This window comes from Sparus aurata, chromosome 5 (assembly GCF_900880675.1).
Source record: "Sparus aurata chromosome 5, fSpaAur1.1, whole genome shotgun sequence".
Taxonomy (NCBI): domain Eukaryota; kingdom Metazoa; phylum Chordata; class Actinopteri; order Spariformes; family Sparidae; genus Sparus; species Sparus aurata.
In genome coordinates this window covers 36,805,564-36,827,101 of record NC_044191.1, presented here as the reverse complement: position 1 = coordinate 36,827,101, position 21,538 = coordinate 36,805,564, and the positions used below count along the sequence as shown (strand labels likewise).

At 42.0% G+C, this 21,538-nt stretch overlaps 1 protein-coding gene across 2 annotated transcripts; it reads left to right on the top strand.

Moving 5' to 3' along the window:
• The first annotated feature begins 1,652 nt into the window (after nt 1-1,652).
• LOC115581361 (zinc finger protein 470-like) lies at nt 1,653-19,823 on the top strand. Of its 2 annotated transcripts, none has more exons than XM_030416389.1 (2): nt 1,653-2,959; nt 19,458-19,823. In XM_030416389.1, exons 1-2 carry the CDS (start codon nt 1,784-1,786, stop codon nt 19,485-19,487), a joined length of 1,206 nt encoding a protein of 401 aa, XP_030272249.1. In that variant the 5' UTR covers nt 1,653-1,783; the 3' UTR covers nt 19,488-19,823. The 2 variants fall into 2 exon arrangements, with proteins under 2 accessions (XP_030272249.1, XP_030272250.1); XM_030416390.1 differs by having other exon boundaries at nt 1,653-2,975; nt 19,474-19,823.
• The last annotated feature ends 1,715 nt before the right edge of the window (nt 19,824-21,538 follow it).

Below are 21,538 nucleotides of genomic sequence, written 5' to 3'. Positions count from 1 at the left end.
CCCTCATGGGAAATAGATATCTATATATCTATATATCTATATAAACCTGTTTGAATTGTCTCATGAATCACACATGTGATGTTTGTTAATTTAAATGATTTTTAAGAAACTACTTAATTAAAATTGAAAATGTTAAAGAATCAAATAGTTTTTACCATAATTTTTGAGTGTTAAGTTGGTCAAAAAGATTTGAAAGATATGAACGGAACTAAAAAAGCTTCCGCACTCCCTCTGTCGGATTGTATTTATTAATAAAGATTTGTAAAAAACAAAACCCAAAACAAACAAACAAAAACTTCCCCTGTCGGAGCTTTAGAGCGTGACACCCAGCGGAAGTAAGCAGTAGCAGCTAGCAGCATTAGCTGGCTGTGTATAATGAATGAAGTGAAGACGGTACTGAGTCACAGCGCAGCTCATTATTGAATGAGTAATTAAAGAACAATGAGTTCAGTTGAGAGTTTGAGAGAGTTTGTCAACGAGCGACTAACTGCTGCTGCTGAAGAAATATTCAGAGTTTTTAAAACAACTATCGTCCAGTACGAGGAAGAGATCGATCGGCAGCGCGTCATGCTGGATATCTGCTGGAAACCCCAAGTAAAGTTACACAGGATAGGTGAGTAAAAGTTTCTTATTTTAATAACACTAATGTTCAGAGCCCTGGAGTGGCCACAGAGGGGACATATGCATCGCAGCCACGTTTCACTACATGGAGCGAACATACGAGTGTTTCCCTCGTTTTGGTTCATTCCACTCCGGGACTCCGGAGGTTCTGAGTGTCCGCTGCACGGCTGGGCTCCGTTCTATAGAAGACCGCGGCGAAACTCCGCTCAGAAAATGATAATTTTACACAGAAAACGTTCCGAAACATGTGAGGAGCACTAAAACTCAACAGAAAGAGGTGTGTCTCATTCAACCTGTTAGGAAGACATTTCGGCACTGATTTGGAGTCAGTGGGTCAGATGAGATGGAAGCTATTGGGGGGAAAAAAATACATTTTACATTAAAAAACATCAGTAACAAATATGAGGAGCACTAAAGTCCATATAACAAGGTGTGTCCTAATAACCCAGTGTATTAATACAATTCAGCATCGGTTTGGAGTCAGTGGGTCACATGACCTGGAAGCTACTGAAACTTTCTGAGTATTTGTACTTGTTGTTATTCGGCCTTTGTTCTGTGGGCCTCGATGCCCTTGTAAATGAGGGTTGCCTCTCAATGATCTCTGGAGGATAAATAAAGGTTGATTGGTTGATTAAATATTGTCTGTCTTTTGTTGTGTGTCCCTCCAGAGCTCCCACAGCAACATGTCTGTAAGGAGGAGGAGGTTCTGGCTGACCAGCAGCTCTGTAACCAGGAGAGGAACTCCAGTCTGGACCAAGAGGACCCAGAGCCTCCAGAGATTAAAGAGGAACAGGAGGAACTCTGCACCAGTCGGGAGGGAGAGCAGCTTGTACTGAAGGTGGAGACGGATACCGTCATGTTGACTCCAGCTTATGAGGAAAGTGACCCCAGTGAAGCAGAACCAACAAGTGACCACCAGCTCCTCTCTAACAACTCTCATGTAGCTGAGAGCCCAGACCAGAAAGGAGGAGAACATGGAGACTCAGGATCAGCTGGAGATGGAGAGCCGAAGAAAAAGAACAGACGTCTCGGAAGCAAAAGTCACAGTGATAATACAAAAAACTCATCAGACATTCAACATAACACTCACACAGGTGAAAAGTCCTTCAACTGTGACACATGTGGGAAGACTTTTAAGTTTAAGTACGGATTGAATCAACACATGAGAATTCACACAGGTGAAAAGCCGTTTACTTGCAAAACATGTGGGAAAGCTTTCAGTACAAATAATACCTTAACAGTTCACATGAGAACTCACACAGATGAGAAACCATATTGTTGCCAAACATGTGGGAAAGCTTTCAAGTCTACTACTGAATTGAATCGACACATAAAAATCCACACAGGTGAGAAGCCGTTTACTTGCGAAACATGTGGGAAAGCTTTCAGGCGACGTACGGACATAGCAGTCCACATGAGAACTCACACAGGTGAGAAGCCGTTTACTTGTAAAACATGTGGAAAAGCTTACGGCCGTCGTGCAAACTTAGTAGATCACATGAGAAACCACACAGGTGAGAAGCCGTTTACTTGTAAAATATGTGGAAAAGCTTTAAAGTCTCATAATGAATTAAATCGACACATGAGAGTCCACACAGGTGAGAAGCCGTTTATTTGTAAAATATGTGGAAAAGCTTTCAGGCAAACCAGTAACTTAACAAGTCACAGGAGAACTCACACAGGTGAGAAGCGGTTTACTTGTAAAACATGTGGAAAAGCTTTTGACCGACATGCACACATAGCAGTCCACATGAGAACTCATACAGGTGAGAAGCCGTTTACTTGCGAAATATGTGGAAAGGCTTTCGGCCGACGTGCACACTTAGCAGTCCACATGAAAATCCACACAGGTGAGAAGCCGTTTACCTGTAAAACATGTGGAAAAACTTTTGGCCAACGTGCACACTTAGCAGTCCACATGAAAATCCACACAGGTGAGAAGCCGTTTACCTGTAAAACATGTGGAAAAACTTTCCGCCAACGTGCAGAAATGGCGATCCACATGAGAATCCACACAGGTGAGAAGCCGTTTACCTGTAAAACATGTGGAAAAGCTTTCCGCCAACGTGCAGAAATGGTGGTCCACATGAGAACTCACACAGGTGAGAAGCCGTTTACTTGTGAAACATGTGGAAAAGCTTTCAGCCAACGTGCAAACTTAGCAGTCCACATGAGAATCCACACAGGTGAGAAGCCATTTACTTGCAAAACATGTGGAAAAGCTTTCAGCCAACGTGCAGATATGGTGGTCCACATGAGAATCCACACAGGTGAGAAGCCATATTCTTGCCAAACATGCGGAAAAGATTTCAAGTCTTCTCTTGAATTGAATCGACACATGAGAACTCACACAGGTGAGAAACCATAATGTTGTCTGGGGAAAGTTTGTCTGATCTGCTTGGACGAGACATTTGATGACACGTACAGCGAGTAGCCTTGTATTTGCAAAATATGTTGGAGGTGGTTCAGTTCTAGTGTTTCATTCATAATTGCAGAACTTTAACTTTAAATGAGCTACTTGAAGAATCCTCAGAGGATCAATATACACAGGAGAAATGGTGAGCTGACGCTGAATGTGAACAATTTCCCCTTGAGAAGATGTCAAAATATGATTATGTGTCTATCTTCATGCTGATCTGCCATATTTGTTAACATGATGATTAATGAGTTAATTGCTCTGGGAGGCTGACCTGGGGGAACAACCTCACATGGTGAATGGGGTGATGTGTGGCTGAGCTCATCTGGCTGTTTGTCAACCAACAAAGTGAAGGAATCTCAATTCAAAATTACCCAGATGCTCCAGATTATATGTCATATTGTGTTGAAGTTTGGAAAAATACGTGCAGGACATATATAGACCCTATAATTAGACGCCAGAGAAGAGTTATCAGAATAATTAATAAAGCTTCCTTTTGCAAAACCAGTAATGAATTATTTATAAAGTCTGGCATCTTAAAATTCTTAGATATTGTATACATAAAAACATTAGAAATACTATTTCAAGCAATGAAAAAAAGTCTTCCAATCTGTATTCAACATTTTTTTTAAATGAAGAGAAAAAAACTATAATTTAACAGGGTTGTGTGTCTTTGAAATATGTAAAGAGAACTAATGTTAAATATAGATGCATTTCATTTTTGGGATTTAAATTATGGAATAGAGTGATCTACACAATTGAAATTGTGTAGTATTTTATATTGTAACCGATATAAAACTATTCATTCATTCATTCATTCATTCATTACACCAATGCTATGGAATAAATGTATTCCTTCACTTGTATTCCTAAGAATCAGAACTTAAGAACCACCACTCGGAACAACAAAGAAAAAGTCTTTTTCAAGACTACAATAATTTGATGAAGAACGTTGTAGTTATTGTCTGATTCAGAAGCCTTGCAAGGAGTCTCCAACAAAAGAGACTTTGTGTGCTCCCAGCCGAGACCGACTCTGCCCCCAGCGCTCCCAAGGCGGAAACCCTGCTGGGCCTTCGGACCAAGATTACTCAACAGAGTACCGGTCTTCCCTCTGGCTATTGGACTGACCGTAGTCCAACCCAGAACTCTCAAGGAAACCAAACATCAGGACCTCCTGACTCCCAGACAAAACAGGCTGAACGTCTTCATACAGCTGGATCCAGACACGTGAGAATCAGAGTTGGTGTCCAAAGTTCTGACTTCTGTCTAGGTTCTGACTTCTAAATTCTGACTTCTATCTTATGAACTTAAGAGAATTGAGATTAGGGTCTCGTTACTCCCGTAATATTTAATATATAAAAACCCAACCCTTTAACTTTACCATCTGCCGACAGTCACATAACTTTATTACTTTACTAATTACAATATTTACATTATCTGTTATCTGTTGTTGTCATTTTATTTATTTCACCCCAAATTATTTATTCATAAACGTATAATCGTTTGTCTTTGTCTGGAACTTAATTTTAATGTGGAGAACCGATGGATATGTGCAAAGAAGTCACTGCTTCAGAATATGAGGCTGAATAAATTGATTTGGAATTGATTTGAACTGTTTAAGCCAAACTTGTACAGTTGAATTTTGAATAATGTTCTTCGGATTATTCAAAATAGTTAAACAACGAAGGTGGTGCCCTCATTTATGAGTGTATGATTGATCACCAGTGATTAATTACCCTTTTTGTCAAGTAGTGTCTCCTACACTGTAATAAATGCAAGATCTCAGAGGGATCATACTGCCAGTGCATCTTTGACTGTCCCTGTATTAAACATTTCTGGAGAAAGGTTTGCAAAGAAATTTCTGACATTTTTGGTAAAGAGCTGTATCTCACTCCACTGTCTTGCATCCTTGGATTACATCCTGCACTGAAACTAAAACCTTGTGTGCTGAGACTGCTTGATGTTCTTCAGTGTGCTGCCAGACGGTGTATCCTACTTCAGAGGATCTCTGACAAACCTCCTAAGCTCTCACAGTGGTTACTGGGTATAATGGAACTTATTCCCCTGGAAGCAACGACCTACTGGCTTAAGGACAAACCTCTGTTGTTTTATAAAACTTGGAACCCTTTTTGAATTATATCAGTATGTAGAGAGCACAGACTCTACAGAAGGGCCTCTATTGACTTATCTGGTCAGACATTACTAGAAAGATCCACACTTGAGTTTTTTATATATATATATGTTTATTAATTTTCCAAAAGGTAAAACAAGAACATATATGACAGAACAAATAGACAAACAAACAAACAAACAAACATTTGGCTCACATACAAATTAAGGTTTAAATTTATACAGGCAAGGAATTCAGGAGTAACCTCCTACACAATTAAAACAAACAAACAAATAAGCAAACAGGTAATAAATATGCATACACATATAAATATATGCACACGTATATACACATATATGCACATGATACACATACACACATATGAAGTAAAATGAATTGAGGGCACATTGCCCTATATAGTACATCCACACAATCAAGGAGAGGTACATAAAAAGAGAAACAAATCGTCCATGATACAGGGTGTTGTTTATGAGGCGGAACATTCGGGGCTATGATACAAACCCTCTTGTGAGAACGGTGGAAACATTCAAACCAATATATGACAGAAATGTTCCCATGTTTTATGAAAAACATCATCTTTGCTGTGCAATTTACAGTTCAGATAGTCCAATGCAACATACTCAAGTGTCACCCTTTGCCACTGAGCCTTAGATGGAGATTAGATCCATTATCCAATTCAGAAGAATACACTTTCTAGCACAGAAAGTAAGTGTTTGGTGAAGTTTTCTTTTAAATTTGTCAGTGATGGACAAATCAGATATGCCAAGTAGAAAGTATAAAGGGTTGTTGTTTCTATTAGATAGATAGATAGATAGAATTAGATAGATAGAATTACTTTAATGATCCCAGACTGGGAAATTATTTTGTTACAGCAGTAGTGGCTCCGCAAATAAAACATTTCATACATAAATAGAATCCAATATATACATAGTGTATATATACAGTGCACAGTGTGCTATAAACAGTAAACAATAATAATATATACAACAAAACAAAATATGCAAAATATACTATAACAATAATAATATATACAACAAAACAGTAGAGAGACCAGAGTTCTCTGTCAGGCAGAGGTGAGAGAGTTGTTGTATAAAGTGATGGATTGTGACAGGAAAGATTTCCTGTATCTATTGCTACGACAGCGAAGCTGAAGCAGCCTTCCAGAGAAGGTGCTCCGCTGTCTGACCAGTGTGAGTTGGAGAGGGTGGAGAGGATTATCCATGATGGATAACAGTTTGTTCAGTGTCCTCCTCTCCACCACAGCCTCCAGAGTGTCCTGTTTGCAGCCAATCACAGAGCCAGCCTTCCTGATCAGTTTGTTGAGTCTGTTGGTGTTGCTGGCTCCGATGCTGCTTCCCCAACAAACCACAGCAAAGAAAAGTACGCTGGCCACCACAGACTGATAAAAGATCTCCAACATCTTGCTGCACACGTTGAAGGATCTCAGCTTCCTCAGGAAGTAAAGTCTGCTCATCCCCTTCTTGTAAACAGCTTCAGTGTTAGATCTCCAGTCCAGTCTGTGGTTGATGGTAACACCCAGGTACTTGTAATCCTCGACTACCTCCACATCCTTTCCCAGAATGCACAGAGGTTGGAAAACCGTCTTCCTCTTCTTCCTGAAATCTATCACCATCTCTCTGGTCTTGCTGATGTTCAGCCGCAGGTGATTCTGTCCAGTCCACTCCACAAAGTTGTCCACCAGTGCCCTGTACTCCTCCTCCTGTCCCTCACTTATACACCCAACAACAGCCGAGTCGTCAGAAAACTTTTGCAGGTGACACGACCCGGTGTTGTACTGAAAGTCAGTGGTGTATAAGGTGAACAGGAAAGGAGACAGTACAGTCCCCTGTGGAGCTCCTGTATCACTAACCACCGCATCAGACAGAACACTGCCCATACGGACAAACTGTGGCCTGCCTGTCAGGTAGTCAGTAATCCAGGAGATCATTGTGTCGTCTACACTCATCACCCGCAACTTCTCCCCCAGTAGCAGTGGCTGAATGGTGTTAAAAGCACTAGAGAAATCAAAGAATGTGATTCTCACAGTGCCTCCTCCACCATCCAGGTGCGAATGGGCTCGTTGCAGCAGGTAGATGACAGCGTCATCAACTCCCAAGTGGGGCTGGTAAGCAAATTGCAGAGGGTCTAGCAGGGCTCTCACCTGCGGCCTCAGGTTGGCCAAAACCAGTCTCTCCAGCACCTTCATGACGTAAGATGTGAGGGCCACTGGTCGATAGTCATTGAGGTCTGATGGTGTCGACTTCTTTGGAACAGGAACCAGGCAGGAAGTCTTCCAAAGCACCGGTATTCTCTCCTGACCCAGGCTCAGGTTGTAGAGGTGTTGTAGGACAGGAGACAGCTGGCTGGCACATGTCTTCAGGATCCTGGGGCTGATACCGTCAGGGCCTGCAGCCTTCTGCTGGTGGAGTCTCTCCAGCTGTCTCCTTACCTGGCCTGCAGTCACAGTCATGCGGGGGAGGCTGCCGGTGTCTTCAGTGGAGGATGAGGAGGTGGAGGAGGAGGTGAAGGTGGAGGAGGAGGAGGTGGAGGAGGAGGAGGAGGAGAGGTGCTGCACAGGAGAGCTAACAGCAGGGGAGTGAGGGGGGAGGGGAGGAAGCATTTGGGGCAGGGAGGGTGTGTGGGGGTCTGGAGGTGTCATGGAGACGACAGAAGGCTGTGAGCTGAACCTATTGAAGAATCTGTTCAGCTCGTTTGCCCTCTCCAGGCTGCCCAATGACTGTCTGCCGCTCACCTTACACCCAGTGATCTGCTTCATACCAGTCCACACATCCCTCACATTGTTCTGCTGGAGTTTGGCCTCCAGCTTCCTCCTGTAGGCGTCTTTACAGGCCCTCAGCATATCCCTGAGTTCATGCTGCACTCTCCTCAGCTCTTCCCTGTCTCCAGACCTGAATGCCCTCTTCTTCTTGTTAAGAAGGACTTTCAGGTCAGTGGTGATCCACGGCTTATTATTAGGGAAGCAGCGTACAGTCCGGGTTGGCATGGTGGTGGGTTCACAGAACCTGATGTATTCAGTGATGCAGTCGGTCATGCTGTCGAGATCCTCTCCATGTGGCTCAACAAGTGCATCCCAGTCTGTCGACTCAAAGCAGTCCTGTAGTGCGTCAGCAGCCTCCTGAGTTCACCTCCTCACGCTCCTAGTGTGGACAGGCTGCCGCTGAACAAGAGGCATATACTTAGGGGTCAGCAGAACCAGGTTGTGGTCAGATCTTCCAAGGGGGGGAGGGTTGTGGGACTGTATGCATCCTCAGCATTTGCATACAACAGATCTAGTGTGTTACAGTCTCTGGTGGGGCAGTCAACATACTGGTGAAATGTTGGAAGGGTTTTGTCCAGTGAGACGTGATTAAAATCCCCAGTGATGACAATAAATGCATTAGGATGCTGCGTCTGTATCTGGGCAACAGCGGAGTGGATGACGTCACAGGCCAGCGCTGCATCAGCTGAAAGAGGAACGTACACACCGATAATGACGGTGGAGGTGAATTCCCGGGGCAAATAATAAGGCCTCATCCCCACAGTCAACAGTTCAATGTCCGGGGTACAGAGACGTTTCTTCACGTGAACATGTCCGGGATTACACCACCTCTCACTCACGTACAGTGCAATCCCTCCTCCTTTCTTCTTTCCGCTACTTGTCACGTCCCTGTCCGCCCGAACAGTGCTGAAGCCGGGAATCGCCACGCTGTGGTCCGGGATGTTTGAGTGAAGCCATGTCTCCGTGAAACACAACACACTGCACTCACGATATTCACTCTGAGCCTTTATCAGCGCGGCGAGCTCGTCCGTCTTGTTTCCCAGAGACCTCACGTTTCCCATGATGATCGCCGGTACAGCCGGTCTGTGTCTCCTCCTCTTCACCCTCCGTTTCACTCCAGCTCTGCAGCCACGGCGTCTCCTCCGCAGCTCCTTCAGGACCTCAGGCCTGGTTCCGGGCAGCAGTGCAGGTTCACACAGCGCAATCAGCTGGTCGCGTGTGTAAACAATGCGCTCAGTGATGCGCTCCTGACCCTCCGTTGCTAGGGCTGGCAAAACCATCACAAAAAAAGTGCCGTAAAAGTTTAAAAAAAGAAAAAAAGAAAGGTGTTCGTCTTCTCTCACTCTCTGGAGAAGAGTTGCCAAAAGTTCTGTGAAAATCAGTACAGAAATACAACAAAAACTACGAAAAAACTTAAAAACCCACGGGAGCTGCTGTTACAGGCTGCCACCTAGTACGGCGCCATAGCCGTACTAGGTACGTACCATATTAGTAGACAAAATCTTATTAATCTCCTGCCCTATGACCTGCCAGAACTGCTGTATTTTCCTACATTGCTATAGGCAATGTGTAAGGCTACCAAGTTCTATTTTACACTTGGGGCACAGTGGAGATGCATTAAGGTTGTATTTATGATGTTGGTTGGGAGATATGTGGGCTCTGTGCAGGAGCTTGAGTTGCATGGCTCTCACTCGGTTACACACACTCAGTGTTTTTGCATTCTTCCACGCATCGCACCAGCCATCATCTGTTATCTCAGCATTGAGTTCTCTCTCCCATGAGCCTTTCAGAAAATAGGTGTTTGTGGTGTTATACCCCTTAAGGATATTATAGAATAGACTAATAGAGTTGCCAGATTTCTTTAAGAAGAGCTGTCTCTCTAAATGTGAAATATTTTGACACTGAATGATCGTGGTGTCCTTTGTGACAATTCTTTTACTTGCAAATATCGAAAGAAGTCCTGTTGTTGAATGCCATATTTATTTTTCAGCTGACTAAAAGACATCATGGTAGAACTATCCAGTAATTTGTGTAGAGTAGATATCCTTTTATCTACCCAAACACGGAAGTTATTGTCCATCACTCCGGGAGGGAAATCAGGATTATTGCATATTGGAGTGAATACAGAAGTGAATTGTGACCTACCCTCTAATTTTCTGATGGCATGCCATGCCTTAACTGTGGAAATTGTAATTGGATTAGTACAAGCAGACTTCAAAGATGCACTTTTTCTAATAAACAAAAGATTACTCAAAGGGTATTTGGACATTGAACTTTCTACGTCCAGCCAGAGAGATGTGGACTTACTACACATCCAGTCAGCTATGGTACGCAAATGAGCGCTAAGCTGAAACTTTCTAATGTCTGGGAGATCAACACCTCCCTCTGTGGAAGAAAGACATAACGTAGCTATTTTGAGGTGTTTCTTCTTAGACCATATAAAGGAACTAAACCAGCTATTTAGTTGTTTGATGGTCTTATGGAGGAACATAACTGGGATCATTTGTATTGGGTAAAGTAACCTGGGAAGGATGTTCATTTTCAGGAGTGCGACACGGCCTAACCAAGAAATTGTGAGGGTGTTCCATCACTCTAGGTCCAGCTTTATACGCTCGAATATAGGTGGAAAGTTTGCTTTATATAATTGGTCGAAGGAGGGTGTTATACGTATTCCTAAATAGACAAAGCCTTCTGGTGACCATTTAAAAGGAAAGGGAGATGAAGTTTTGGGTATCTGTTTCAGACTGCCTAATGGCATTACTTCTGATTTACTGAAATTTATTCTGTAACCAGAAAAAGTACTAAACCTATTGATGGTCTCAATAAGGGCTGGGGTAGATACCTCAGGCTCAGTCACAACGATCAAGACATCATCAGCATAAAGAGTAATCTTGTGTCGTCTCGTGTCGATAGTGAGACCATGTATGTTTTCATTTGTCCTGATGCCAGGGCAAAGAGCAAGGGCGATAGAGGACAACCTTGCCTTGTACCTCTTAAAACTTGGAAATTAGAACAACACAATCCATTTGTAAGTACTGCTGAGAGGGGATTAGTATAAAGTAGTTAAACATATTTAAAAGAGGGTCTATTAGTAAGTCATGGAACTCTTTGTAGAATTCACTACTGAGTCCATCTGGACCTGGAGCTTTACCAGATTGTAACCCTTTAATAGCACTGAGCACCTCCTCCCTAGATATCGGAGCTTCAAGAGATGTTTTCTGGTCATCAGATAAACTAGGAAGGTTGAGAGAGGAGAAAAAAGTGTCCATTCTTTCAGTTGTATCAGTCTGCACTCCAGATTTATATAAAATTTTCATAGAAGGTTTTAAATGTATTGTTAATAGCTGTGGTGTCGAGAACCTGTTTACCTGAACTGTCTTCAATTGAGGAAATAATTTGGGAATCTGCTTTTTTCTTCATCAGATATGACAGATATTTCCCTGCTTTATCTCCATGCTCATACATTTTTTTGTCGAGAAAGTCTGATTTTACCCTCTGCATCCCTTGTTAGTAGCAGGCTTAAAGTGCTCCTAAGTGCAGAAATCTCTTTAAGCTTCTGATCAGATGAGTTATTAACATATTCTTTCTCAGCATGTTTCAGTTTGGACTCTAAAATGTGTCTTTGTTCATCCTGCCTACGCCTCTTAGAGGACACATAAGATATAATAAGACCTCTAGACCTCTTTTGAGCAATCTACAAGTTTGAATGGCAAATTCCTCTGGATTAAGATGGCCACACCCCTGCTTCTTGAGGTAAAAGATGAAAAATAAACCTGTCCAAAACCTCCTTGTTGTAATTTCAAATGCTCACTGTCATTTAAGTGTGTCTCTTGCAACAACGCTATATCGACACACTCCCTTTTAAGATAGGTAAGATTCTTTTTCCGTTTAACAGGTGTATGAACGCCATTCACATTCCAAGTGCATAGCTTCAAAGCCGATGTGATTATAGATTACGAGATAAAATAATGCCTGAATACATATCGCCTGCAAAGTAATCTAACAAAGTGAGCCAAATTCAACCAGGACACAACACAATAACAGTTATAACAAAAAACAGTGCATCTAAGGCACCCCTTGCCTAACATTGGCATTAAACGTAGACACTGTCCTTCTCTTAAACTTAGAGGAGCTCGAGTGAAAGGGTTCTCTAGCAACAAAAGAAAGATCTCTCTCCGGGAGGTCGGGAGGCATTGCAAATAGTGAGCCTACAAAGATAATAGTCTCAGTGCTCCAGATCAAGTGCAATGTATGTCCATAGTGTCCATTGTTTAGCTGTAAAACATAATGAAGGTCCGACGAATCCACTCTTTAGCGTGAGGAGAAAAAATACAATAATATTAATATATAAAAGGAACTTACAGAGTAATGCTCACACATCGTCACGGTGGATATCCTTCAGTGATTTAACGTATTTCTCTGCCGCGACTGGGTCGTGGAACATCTTGGTGGATCCGTGACAGGTGACTCTCAGAGACGCCGGGTAGATCAGCCTGTAGTCTGCACCGAGTGCTCTCAGGTGTTTCTTCACGCCATCGTATCCCTTTCTCCTACGGATAACGGATGCGGAAAAGTCCTGACATATCATTACTGTCGCGTCTTCATATTTCAGCCCTTGATTTTTCCGTCCCATTTCCCACGCTGCAGTCATTACACGCTGTTTATCTTGGTAGTTATGGAACTGAGCCAGCACCGGCCGTGGTCTCTGGGTGGAGGGGGGCTTTGGGGCCAGTGAGCGGTGTGCTCTCTCCAACTTCACTCGACCTGACTTCGTTTTAATGTGAAGGATTTTAGGGGGCCAGGTCTCCAAGAACTGAGTCGGGTCTTCTCCCTCAGCCTCCTCTGGGAGTCCGTCGATACGGATATTTTTACGTCGCCCTCTGTTCTCCAGGTCGTCAGCTCGTTCACTTAATTCACACACCATCTTTTCTAACGCTTTCAGTTTTCCGTCGACCGGGTCTGTGGTATACTCCAGCACTGAAATCCTCTGTTCGGCCTCGGTTATGCGCTTTTCGTGGCTGTCGAGCTCCTCCCGATGTATTCTTAAGAGCTCTGACAGTGGGCCTAGCTTTTCGTCGATAACTCTGGAGATGTTGGCAGTTATTTCACCCACTGCTTCACGAAGAGCCAGTAAGCTAGCCTCTGCTCCGGTGTCGGCTATGGTGTTAGCTCCTGCGTGGGTACTACCAGCCTGCTGGCCAAGTTCGCCATCATCAAGAGCTTGATTTTTCTTACGTGGCATGCTGTCGGACTGCTTCAGAAAGTAGCTGTCAATATTCATGTTAGGCTAATGAACCATACAGAGGTTGAAGTGCTAACTTTGCAGGGTTTTTTTTTTTTTTTTTAACAGTATTTTTATTAGAGATTCAAGTGCATATCAAACTTTAAGTCAAATGTACAAACATTTCAATTTATATCCCCTTGAACAGCCACTCATTCACACAGACAAAAAAATAAAAATAAAAAAAAATAAAATAAATAAATAAATAAATAATAATAATAATAATAATAATAATAATAATAATAATAATAATAATATTGAATGAATAGATAAATGAAAATAAAATGAAGCAAAAAAAATTAAAAAATAAGACAAAATAAGAGGCAGGATCCTTTCATAACCTGTTATTCAGTCAGCGTTATCTGTTTCATTGGCCAAGAATGACATAAATGTTTCCCAAATACAAGCAAACTCCTCCTGTTTACCTTTAACAATGTATGTCAATCTCTCCAGTCCAAGACAAGTCATCAGTTCCTTCTTCCATATTACCATTGATGGTGGTTCTACATTCTTCCAATATAGTGCAATTACTCTCCTTGCATGGAGAAGTCCAAAGTCAATCATTTTCAATTGCTTCTTTGTTCTTGTGTAGTCCTTGGGGTATATTCCAAGTATACAGATTGTTGACATCAACGGAATGTTGCACTTAACCATCAGTGATAAACATTTAATTACATTTTCCCAAAATACCAAAATCTTAGGGCATTCCCATAGGCAGTGAATTAAGGTTCCCTTTTCAGTCAGACATTTAACACAAACATCAGGGATGTTAGGGGAGATATGGTGAAGTTTTGCAGGGGTTATATAAACCCTCATTAACCACTTATACTGAATAAATTTTAATCTTGTATTAATTGAATTCTTTTGCGCTTTTAAACATGCTCTTCCCCAATCTTCTACACTAATATCTTCTTGTGTGTCTGTTCTCCAAGCATTTAATTTATCTGATGCTGATTCTGTTGAATACTCCGCTAAAAGGTTATAGAATCTAGATATATGTTTTTTACCCTTCAGATTATTAATCACTGTTTCCTCAATAGTCGAAAGCGGAGGTGTGGTCATGAAATCCTTATATTTTGATACTATAAAACTTCTTAATTGCAAATATTTGAAAAAATGTTTTTTAGGGACTCCGTATTTATGACAAAGCTGATCAAATCTAAGAAAGGTACCTTCAAAATAAAGGTCTGAAACCGTCCCAATTCCTTTCTCTGCCCATAATTTGAATCCCCCATCTAATCTACCAGGTTTGAATTGTCTGTTGCCCCAGATAGGAGTAAATTGTGACAAAGTTATTGTTTCATTAACAAAGTTATGTGCAGCGTACCATACTGATATTAACTTTGCAGGGTTAAATGAAAGAAATTAGCGATTTAGTGAACCAGCTCTCCCGAGCACGACCCTCTCTCAAGCCGTCATCTTGAAAAAACCCCACCACACTTGAGTTTTGGTATCAAGGTAAAAAGGTATTGAGATTTGGCGTCAACCAAACACCATATAGTAACACTGTAATGCCTGGATATCTTCTTACGTGTTCCTTCAACTGTCAGTTTGAGCTTTCAGTCCTGTTGTATGTTTCTTTTCTTTTTTTCTCTTATATTAATCTTCTTTGAATTCATTTCTACTCATTGGTTAGTTTTTTTCCCACCATGTTCTCGTACAAATTGGAAAAGTAAAAAATATATTTTTTTAAAATATCGAGTTAATCGGTGTCATGTGTTTATTATTACTTATTATTGCTCCTCGAATCCTGCATTTATATAAACAGTTATATGTTAAATACTACTTAGGAAAATAATTAAAAGTCTTTTTGAGTCTGATTAGCAAGTGGAGAACATTTGTTGGCCTAATAATTTTCTTCAAGTTTAAAACTGTAGTCAGATTTGTTTTAAACAAGTTCTGAATTAAATGTTTTCAGTCTGAAGTGGAACTAAAAGCCTCTGCACTTCCCCTGTCGGAGCTTTGGTATCTGGATGTCAACACATTCTGAGTTTTGAGTGTGCTTAGTGTAGATTGTATGATGAGTAGTTGTTTTTCCTCATGTGAGTGAAGGAGTGCAGACAGAGTGAGGCTCATAGCTCCAGGGGTCCTAAAGTAGTTTTTCAACTGGTGAAGGCTAAAGCTTAGCAGACGGCAGGCCATCATAAATGACTAAAACCTGAGATTGGCCCCCGCCAAATGGTGGGAGATGCCCAAACGTTTATGTTCCCATAGAGGGATGGGGAACCCATTTGGGTCATTTTGGGGACAAGACCTACAGTTGACCGCAGCCAGGTCAGATAAGTTATGGGAGAAGAGTAGGGAAACAGTTCAACTCCTCTTTTAGTCTATTGGATAATATGCCAAAATGACCAATTAGAAGAAGTGGGTGTGTACCGGAAAAGGGTCTCTAAAGGCTGGTGCAGGGGGAGAAGAAGGGGGGTGGCACTTGGTAAACCTCCTAAGAGCAAAGGTTGAGGTTTTGATGGAGACGAGGCCAGAGCATTTTGGCATTGTTTTGTCCACAGATTTGATTATATCAGAACGCGGCCGCTTCTGATCCGGACTGAAGGCGCTAGATTCTGTTTTAAAGGAGTCATCACCCAGAAATCGCAATTTCTCTCGTTAAATCATGCATATTGGTGTTGGACCTCTGTTGAAACTTGCCTGAATAGCTGGAGTTTGAAAGTGGCTTATTTTTTTCGCTTTGGCTCTTTTTCCGAACAGGATAGCGCACAATAGTGCGCGTTCCTAAAGCACGAGATTTTGACTCTGTGGTGACGTTACCACAGGAGGCTACTTGCATATTAAGCATCGGCTCACAGCCGTCCTCAGCCAGAGTGAGCACGCCGAATCTGCTTATTTCTCTGTCATTTTCACGCCATACATCGTCACCGCCAGCATTAAAACTCAGGTCTTACATGTAAAACACGAGTGTGAAAAGTAGGACGGAAAAAAAAAAAGAATTTACCATTCAGAGACATCCTGCTGTAAACGTGTCTCTTCCACCGTCTCGGCCTCTTCACTCTCCCGTTCGGTTTCCGACTCCGGCTCGTACATAAATGCCTGAATTCCGTAAGGTTCGTCATTTAGTGTGTGCGCCATGACAGGGGGCTGTTTGTGTTTTGGAGTCTGTGTGCATGCAGGCTCGCCCCCCATTCCGGCTCCGTCCTTCCTGCGGCCAATCAACGCGCGCCTCATTACATATTAATACAATGCACATCCGGACCGGTCAAAACCTCGCGCATAATCTCGCGTGAGAAAGTCGCGGTATGAAAAAGTGTCAGAACAAGCTCTATGTTTGATTTTTGTTATTTTTATTTTTTCTAATAAGTTTTGAGAATTGATCCAAAGCGATCCAAGAGGGACTGGATATGTAAAAAACCAGGTGATGACTCCTTTAATAAGATTGCTTCTTCATTCTACCCAGACTTGCCTCCGCAGAATCATTTATGATCAAACTACACGCAAACACCTTTTGGAATAGAAGCCCAGAAACCACATGTTACAGAAAGCGTGGGCAAACACTAGAACAGTCTTCAATAAGATACTTTTTAGGTGAAGTTTGGCATGTTTTTCTTCATTATGAATCTTTTTAATCTGAAAAAAACAAAAACACATTGAGTTCAAGATGTATTGTGAATGTGCGTATAATCCAAGATTTTTTATATATATTCTGGTATTAATCTTGTCAACAGAACAATGCACTGTAACAAGATGACTAATGCTGTTCACCTCACTGTCAGTGGTTTTAATGTGGTGGCTGGTCAGTTTATACTGGTCCTAATCTGTTCACATTAGGGTTGAACGATATTGGAAAAAACCTGACATTGCGATTTTTTTTAACCCTGCAATATATATTGCGATATGAAAAAATACATGAATTTTTCGATCAGATGACCTGAATAGCACTTTGTTATGCTGCATTTCTAAATGATCAGCATTTATATTTCATATGAGCTCATTCATGCGTGCTTGCGCCCTCCCAGAACTTCCATTCCCCAGCTGGCTTACTTTCATAACTAAAATTTACGTCTGTCTAATTTTCCTTTGGCTGGGTCTGGCGTCGGTAACAATTTATAGCGGGTCAGCTCGGTTCAAAATGTAATTTGTGCTACTGTAGGAAAACGGGACGGATGGTGTGTACTGGTGGTTTTTCAAAATAAGACCTGTGCAGGACTCTGCTGTGTGGTACCGACGTAAATGGTCGAACAAATTAGTTGTGTTACCTCTCGTTGTGGCATAGATGCAAGGCACTGTTGACACAGAACACGTGTTTGGTCATCATCATCCTTCTTGTAGCCGAAAGAATTCCAGATAACTGGGTTGCTTTTCTTTTTGTTTCTACTTGTTCATTGCTCATTTTTCAATGTCGTTACTGTCGTGGAAATTTTCTGCTCTTGGTGAAGAATGAAATAGAGATTTCTTGCCGGCCGACAAAGTTTTATTTTCTTTGCAAAGAAAAGGTCAATCAAAATGCGAGCGGTTCAAAATGAAGAAAGACTCTGAACATCAGGAAACTTGAACATTTATGCCTGAGGAAAAACCCACCCCTTGGGTGTGTTTTGCGTCCTTTGTCTGCTGTGAGGTCGGCCCCCCTACTCAGAATGTCTTTTCACACTCTTGCCTTTCACAGGTATCAGCACCGACATCCTGGAGTGTGATTGAGGGGTCTAATCAACACAATTTAAAATACAAAAGGGTTTGAGTATATCATGAAACTTGAAAATGCAATTACAAGGTCTAGACATTAAAATACACAAATGGGTAGCAAACAAAGAGATCTGATGCCTTGGGGGAAAGCAGGGTGTGGAGGCATCTCAAGTAAATAAGGGAATATTAAAATTTACCACTACATTACCAGCATTCACGCCATGTGCAGGGGCTGGTCTGCTTCGGCACACTGATTAAGAACTAATGTGATTGGTGGATGGCTGTGCAGGCAGAGTCTGCATGCACAGTGTGTGTCAGGTACCCTTAAAATTAGATGAGTTCATTTGTGTCCTACACGGCAGGCTCTGCGGTGTGACTATTGCACACACGTACATCACTATGGCGATGCTTAGACGATATATTGTGCAGCCGTAGTTCACATGTCTATTTCTTTACCATGATATTGAGCTCTTATTACTTTTGTTGTGTGTCCCTCCAGAGCTCCCACAGCAACATGTCTGTAAGGAGGAGGAGGTTCTGGCTGACCAGCAGCTCTGTAACCAGGAGAGGAACTCCAGTCTGGACCAAGAGGACCCAGAGCCTCCAGAGATTAAAGAGGAACAGGAGGAACTCTGCACCAGTCGGGAGGGAGAGCAGCTTGTACTGAAGGTGGAGACGGATACCGTCATGTTGACTCCAGCTTATGAGGAAAGTGACCACAGTGAAGCAGAACCAACAAGTGACCACCAGCTCCTCTCTAACAACTCTCATGTAGCTGAGAGCCCAGACCAGAAAGGAGGAAAACATGGAGACTCAGGATCAGCTGGAGACGGAGAGCAGAAGCAACAGAATAGACATCACAGAAGCAAAAGTCACAGTGATGATGCAAAAAACTCATCAGACATTCAACATAACACTCACCCAGGTGAAAAGTCCTTCAACTGTGACACATGTGGGAAGACTTTTAAGTTTTAGTACCTACTGAATATACACATGAGAAATCACACCGGTGAGAAACTGTTTACTTGTGAAACATGTGGAAAAGCCTTCAACCGACAGGCAAATTTAGCAATCCACATGAGAATTCACACAGGTGAGAAGCCGTTTACTTGCAAAATATGTGGAGAAGCTTTCAGGCATCGTGCATACATAGCAGTCCACATGAGAACTCACACAGGTGAGAACCCATAATGTTGCCTGGTGAAAGAGTCACAGAAGTAAAGGTCCCAGTGATGATGCAAAAAACTCTACCTCATCAGACATTCAACATAACACTCACCCAGGTGAAAAGTCCTTCAACTGTGACACATGTGGGAAGACTTTTAAGTTTAAGTCCTACTTCAATGCACACCTAAGAATCCACACAGGTGAGAAACCTTCCAAAACATGTGGGAAAGCTTTCAGTGGAAGTAGTGCCCTAACAGTTCACATGAGAATTCACACAGGTGAGAAACCATATTGTTGCCAAACATGTGGGACAAAATTTATGTCTCATTTTGGATTGAAGCTACACACAAGAATTCACACAGGTGAGAAGCTGTTTACTTAAAAAACATTCGGAAAAGCTTTCGGCCAACGTGCAAACTTAGCAGACCACATGAGAACTCACACAGGTGAGAAACCATAATGTTGTCTGGGGAAAGTTTGTCTGATCTGCTTGGACGAGACATTTGATGACACGTACAGCGAGTAGCCTTGTATTTGCAAAATATGTTGGAGGTGGTTCAGTTCTAGTGTTTCATTTATAATTGCAGAACTTTAACTTTAAATGAGCTACTTGAAGAATCCTCAGAGGATCAATATACACAGGAGAAATGATGAGCTGACGCTGAATGTGAACAATTTCCCCTTGAGAAGATGTCAAAATATGTTTATGTGTCTATATGCTGATTTGATCATATTTGTTAACATGATGATTAATGAGTTAATTGCTCTGGGAGGCTGATCTGGGGGAACAACCTCACATGGTGAATGGGGTGATGTGTGGCTGAGCTCATCTGGCTGTTCTCACCGATCAGTGCAGCCTCAGTTTGGAGAAGCAGAGAGCCGCTCCAGCCCAGACGCTCAGCTTTGTACTGTATCAACCAAACACCATATAGTAACACTGTAATGCCTGGATATCTGCTTATGTGTTCCTTCAACTGTCAGTTTGAGCTTTCAGCCCTGTTGTTTGTTTTACATATATGTTACATGTTTCTGTACTTCATATTAATCTTCTTTGAATTTATTTTTACTCATTAGATTATTTTTTTGGTGGTCTGTGTAGTATGAGGTGCTTTTATGTTTTTCTACAATGCTTTTCTTGTACAAAATGGAAAAGTTATAAAGATATCTTTAGAAAAAAGTCGAGTTAACCTGTCTCATGTGTCCCACTTATCGCTTCTCGTGTCCTGTTTCATATAATTAGTTATATGTTAAATACAATAGCTTCCATGTTTGAAACATTAGCTGTTAATTCAAAGTAGCAGTTTAGAAAAGAGTACCAAGAAATGTGTTAAATATGATAAATTTAATGAATATAAACAAAATGTAAGACATTGAAAAAATCATTAAAAGTCTTTTTGAGTCTGATTAGCAAGTGGAGAACATTTGTTGGCCTAATAATTTTCTTCAAGTTTAAAACTGTAGTCAGATATGTTTTAAACAAGTTCTGAATTAAATGTTTTCAGTCTGAAGCGGAACAAAAAAAGCCTCCGCACTTCCCCTGTCGGAGCTTTAGAGCGTGACACCCAGCGGAGGTAAACAGTAGCAGCTAGCAGCATTAGCTGGCTGTGTGTAATGAATGAAGTGAAGACGGTACTGAGTCACAGCGCAGCTCATTATTGAATGATTAATTAAAGAACAATGAGTTCAGTTGAGAGTTTGAGAGAGTTTGTCAACGAGCGACTAACTGCTGCTGCTGAAGAAATATTCAGAGTTTTTAAAACAACTATCGTCCAGTACGAGGAAGAGATCGATCGGCAGCGCGTCATGCTGGATATCTGCTGGAAACCCCAAGTAAAGTTACACAGGATAGGTGAGTAAAAGTTTCTTATTTTAATAACACTAATGTTCAGAGCCCTGGAGTGGCCACAGAGGGGGACATATGCATCGCAGCCACGTTTCACTACATGGAGCGAACATACGAGTGTTTCCCTCGTTTTGGTTCATTCCACTCCGGGACTCCGGAGGTTCTGAGTGTCCGCTGCACGGCTGGGCTCCGTTCTATAGAAGACCGCGGCGAAACTCCGCTCAGAAAATGATGATTTTACACACAAAACGTTCCGAAACATGTGAGGAGCACTAAAACTCAACAGAAAGAGGTGTGTCTCATTCAACCTGTTAGGAAGACATTTCGGCACTGATTTGGAGTCAGTGGGTCAGATGAGATGGAAGCTACTGAAACTTTCTGAGTATTTGTACTTGTTGTTATTCGGCCTTTGTTCTGTGGGCCTCGATGCCCTTGTAAATGAGGGTTGCCTCTCAATGATCTCTGGAGGATAAATAAAGGTTGATTGGTTGATTAAATATTGTCTGTCTTTTGTTGTGTGTCCCTCCAGAGCTCCCACAGCAACATGTCTGTAAGGAGGAGGAGGTTCTGGCTGACCAGCAGCTCTGTAACCAGGAGAGGAACTCCAGTCTGGACCAAGAGGACCCAGAGCCTCCAGAGATTAAAGAGGAACAGGAGGAACTCTGCAC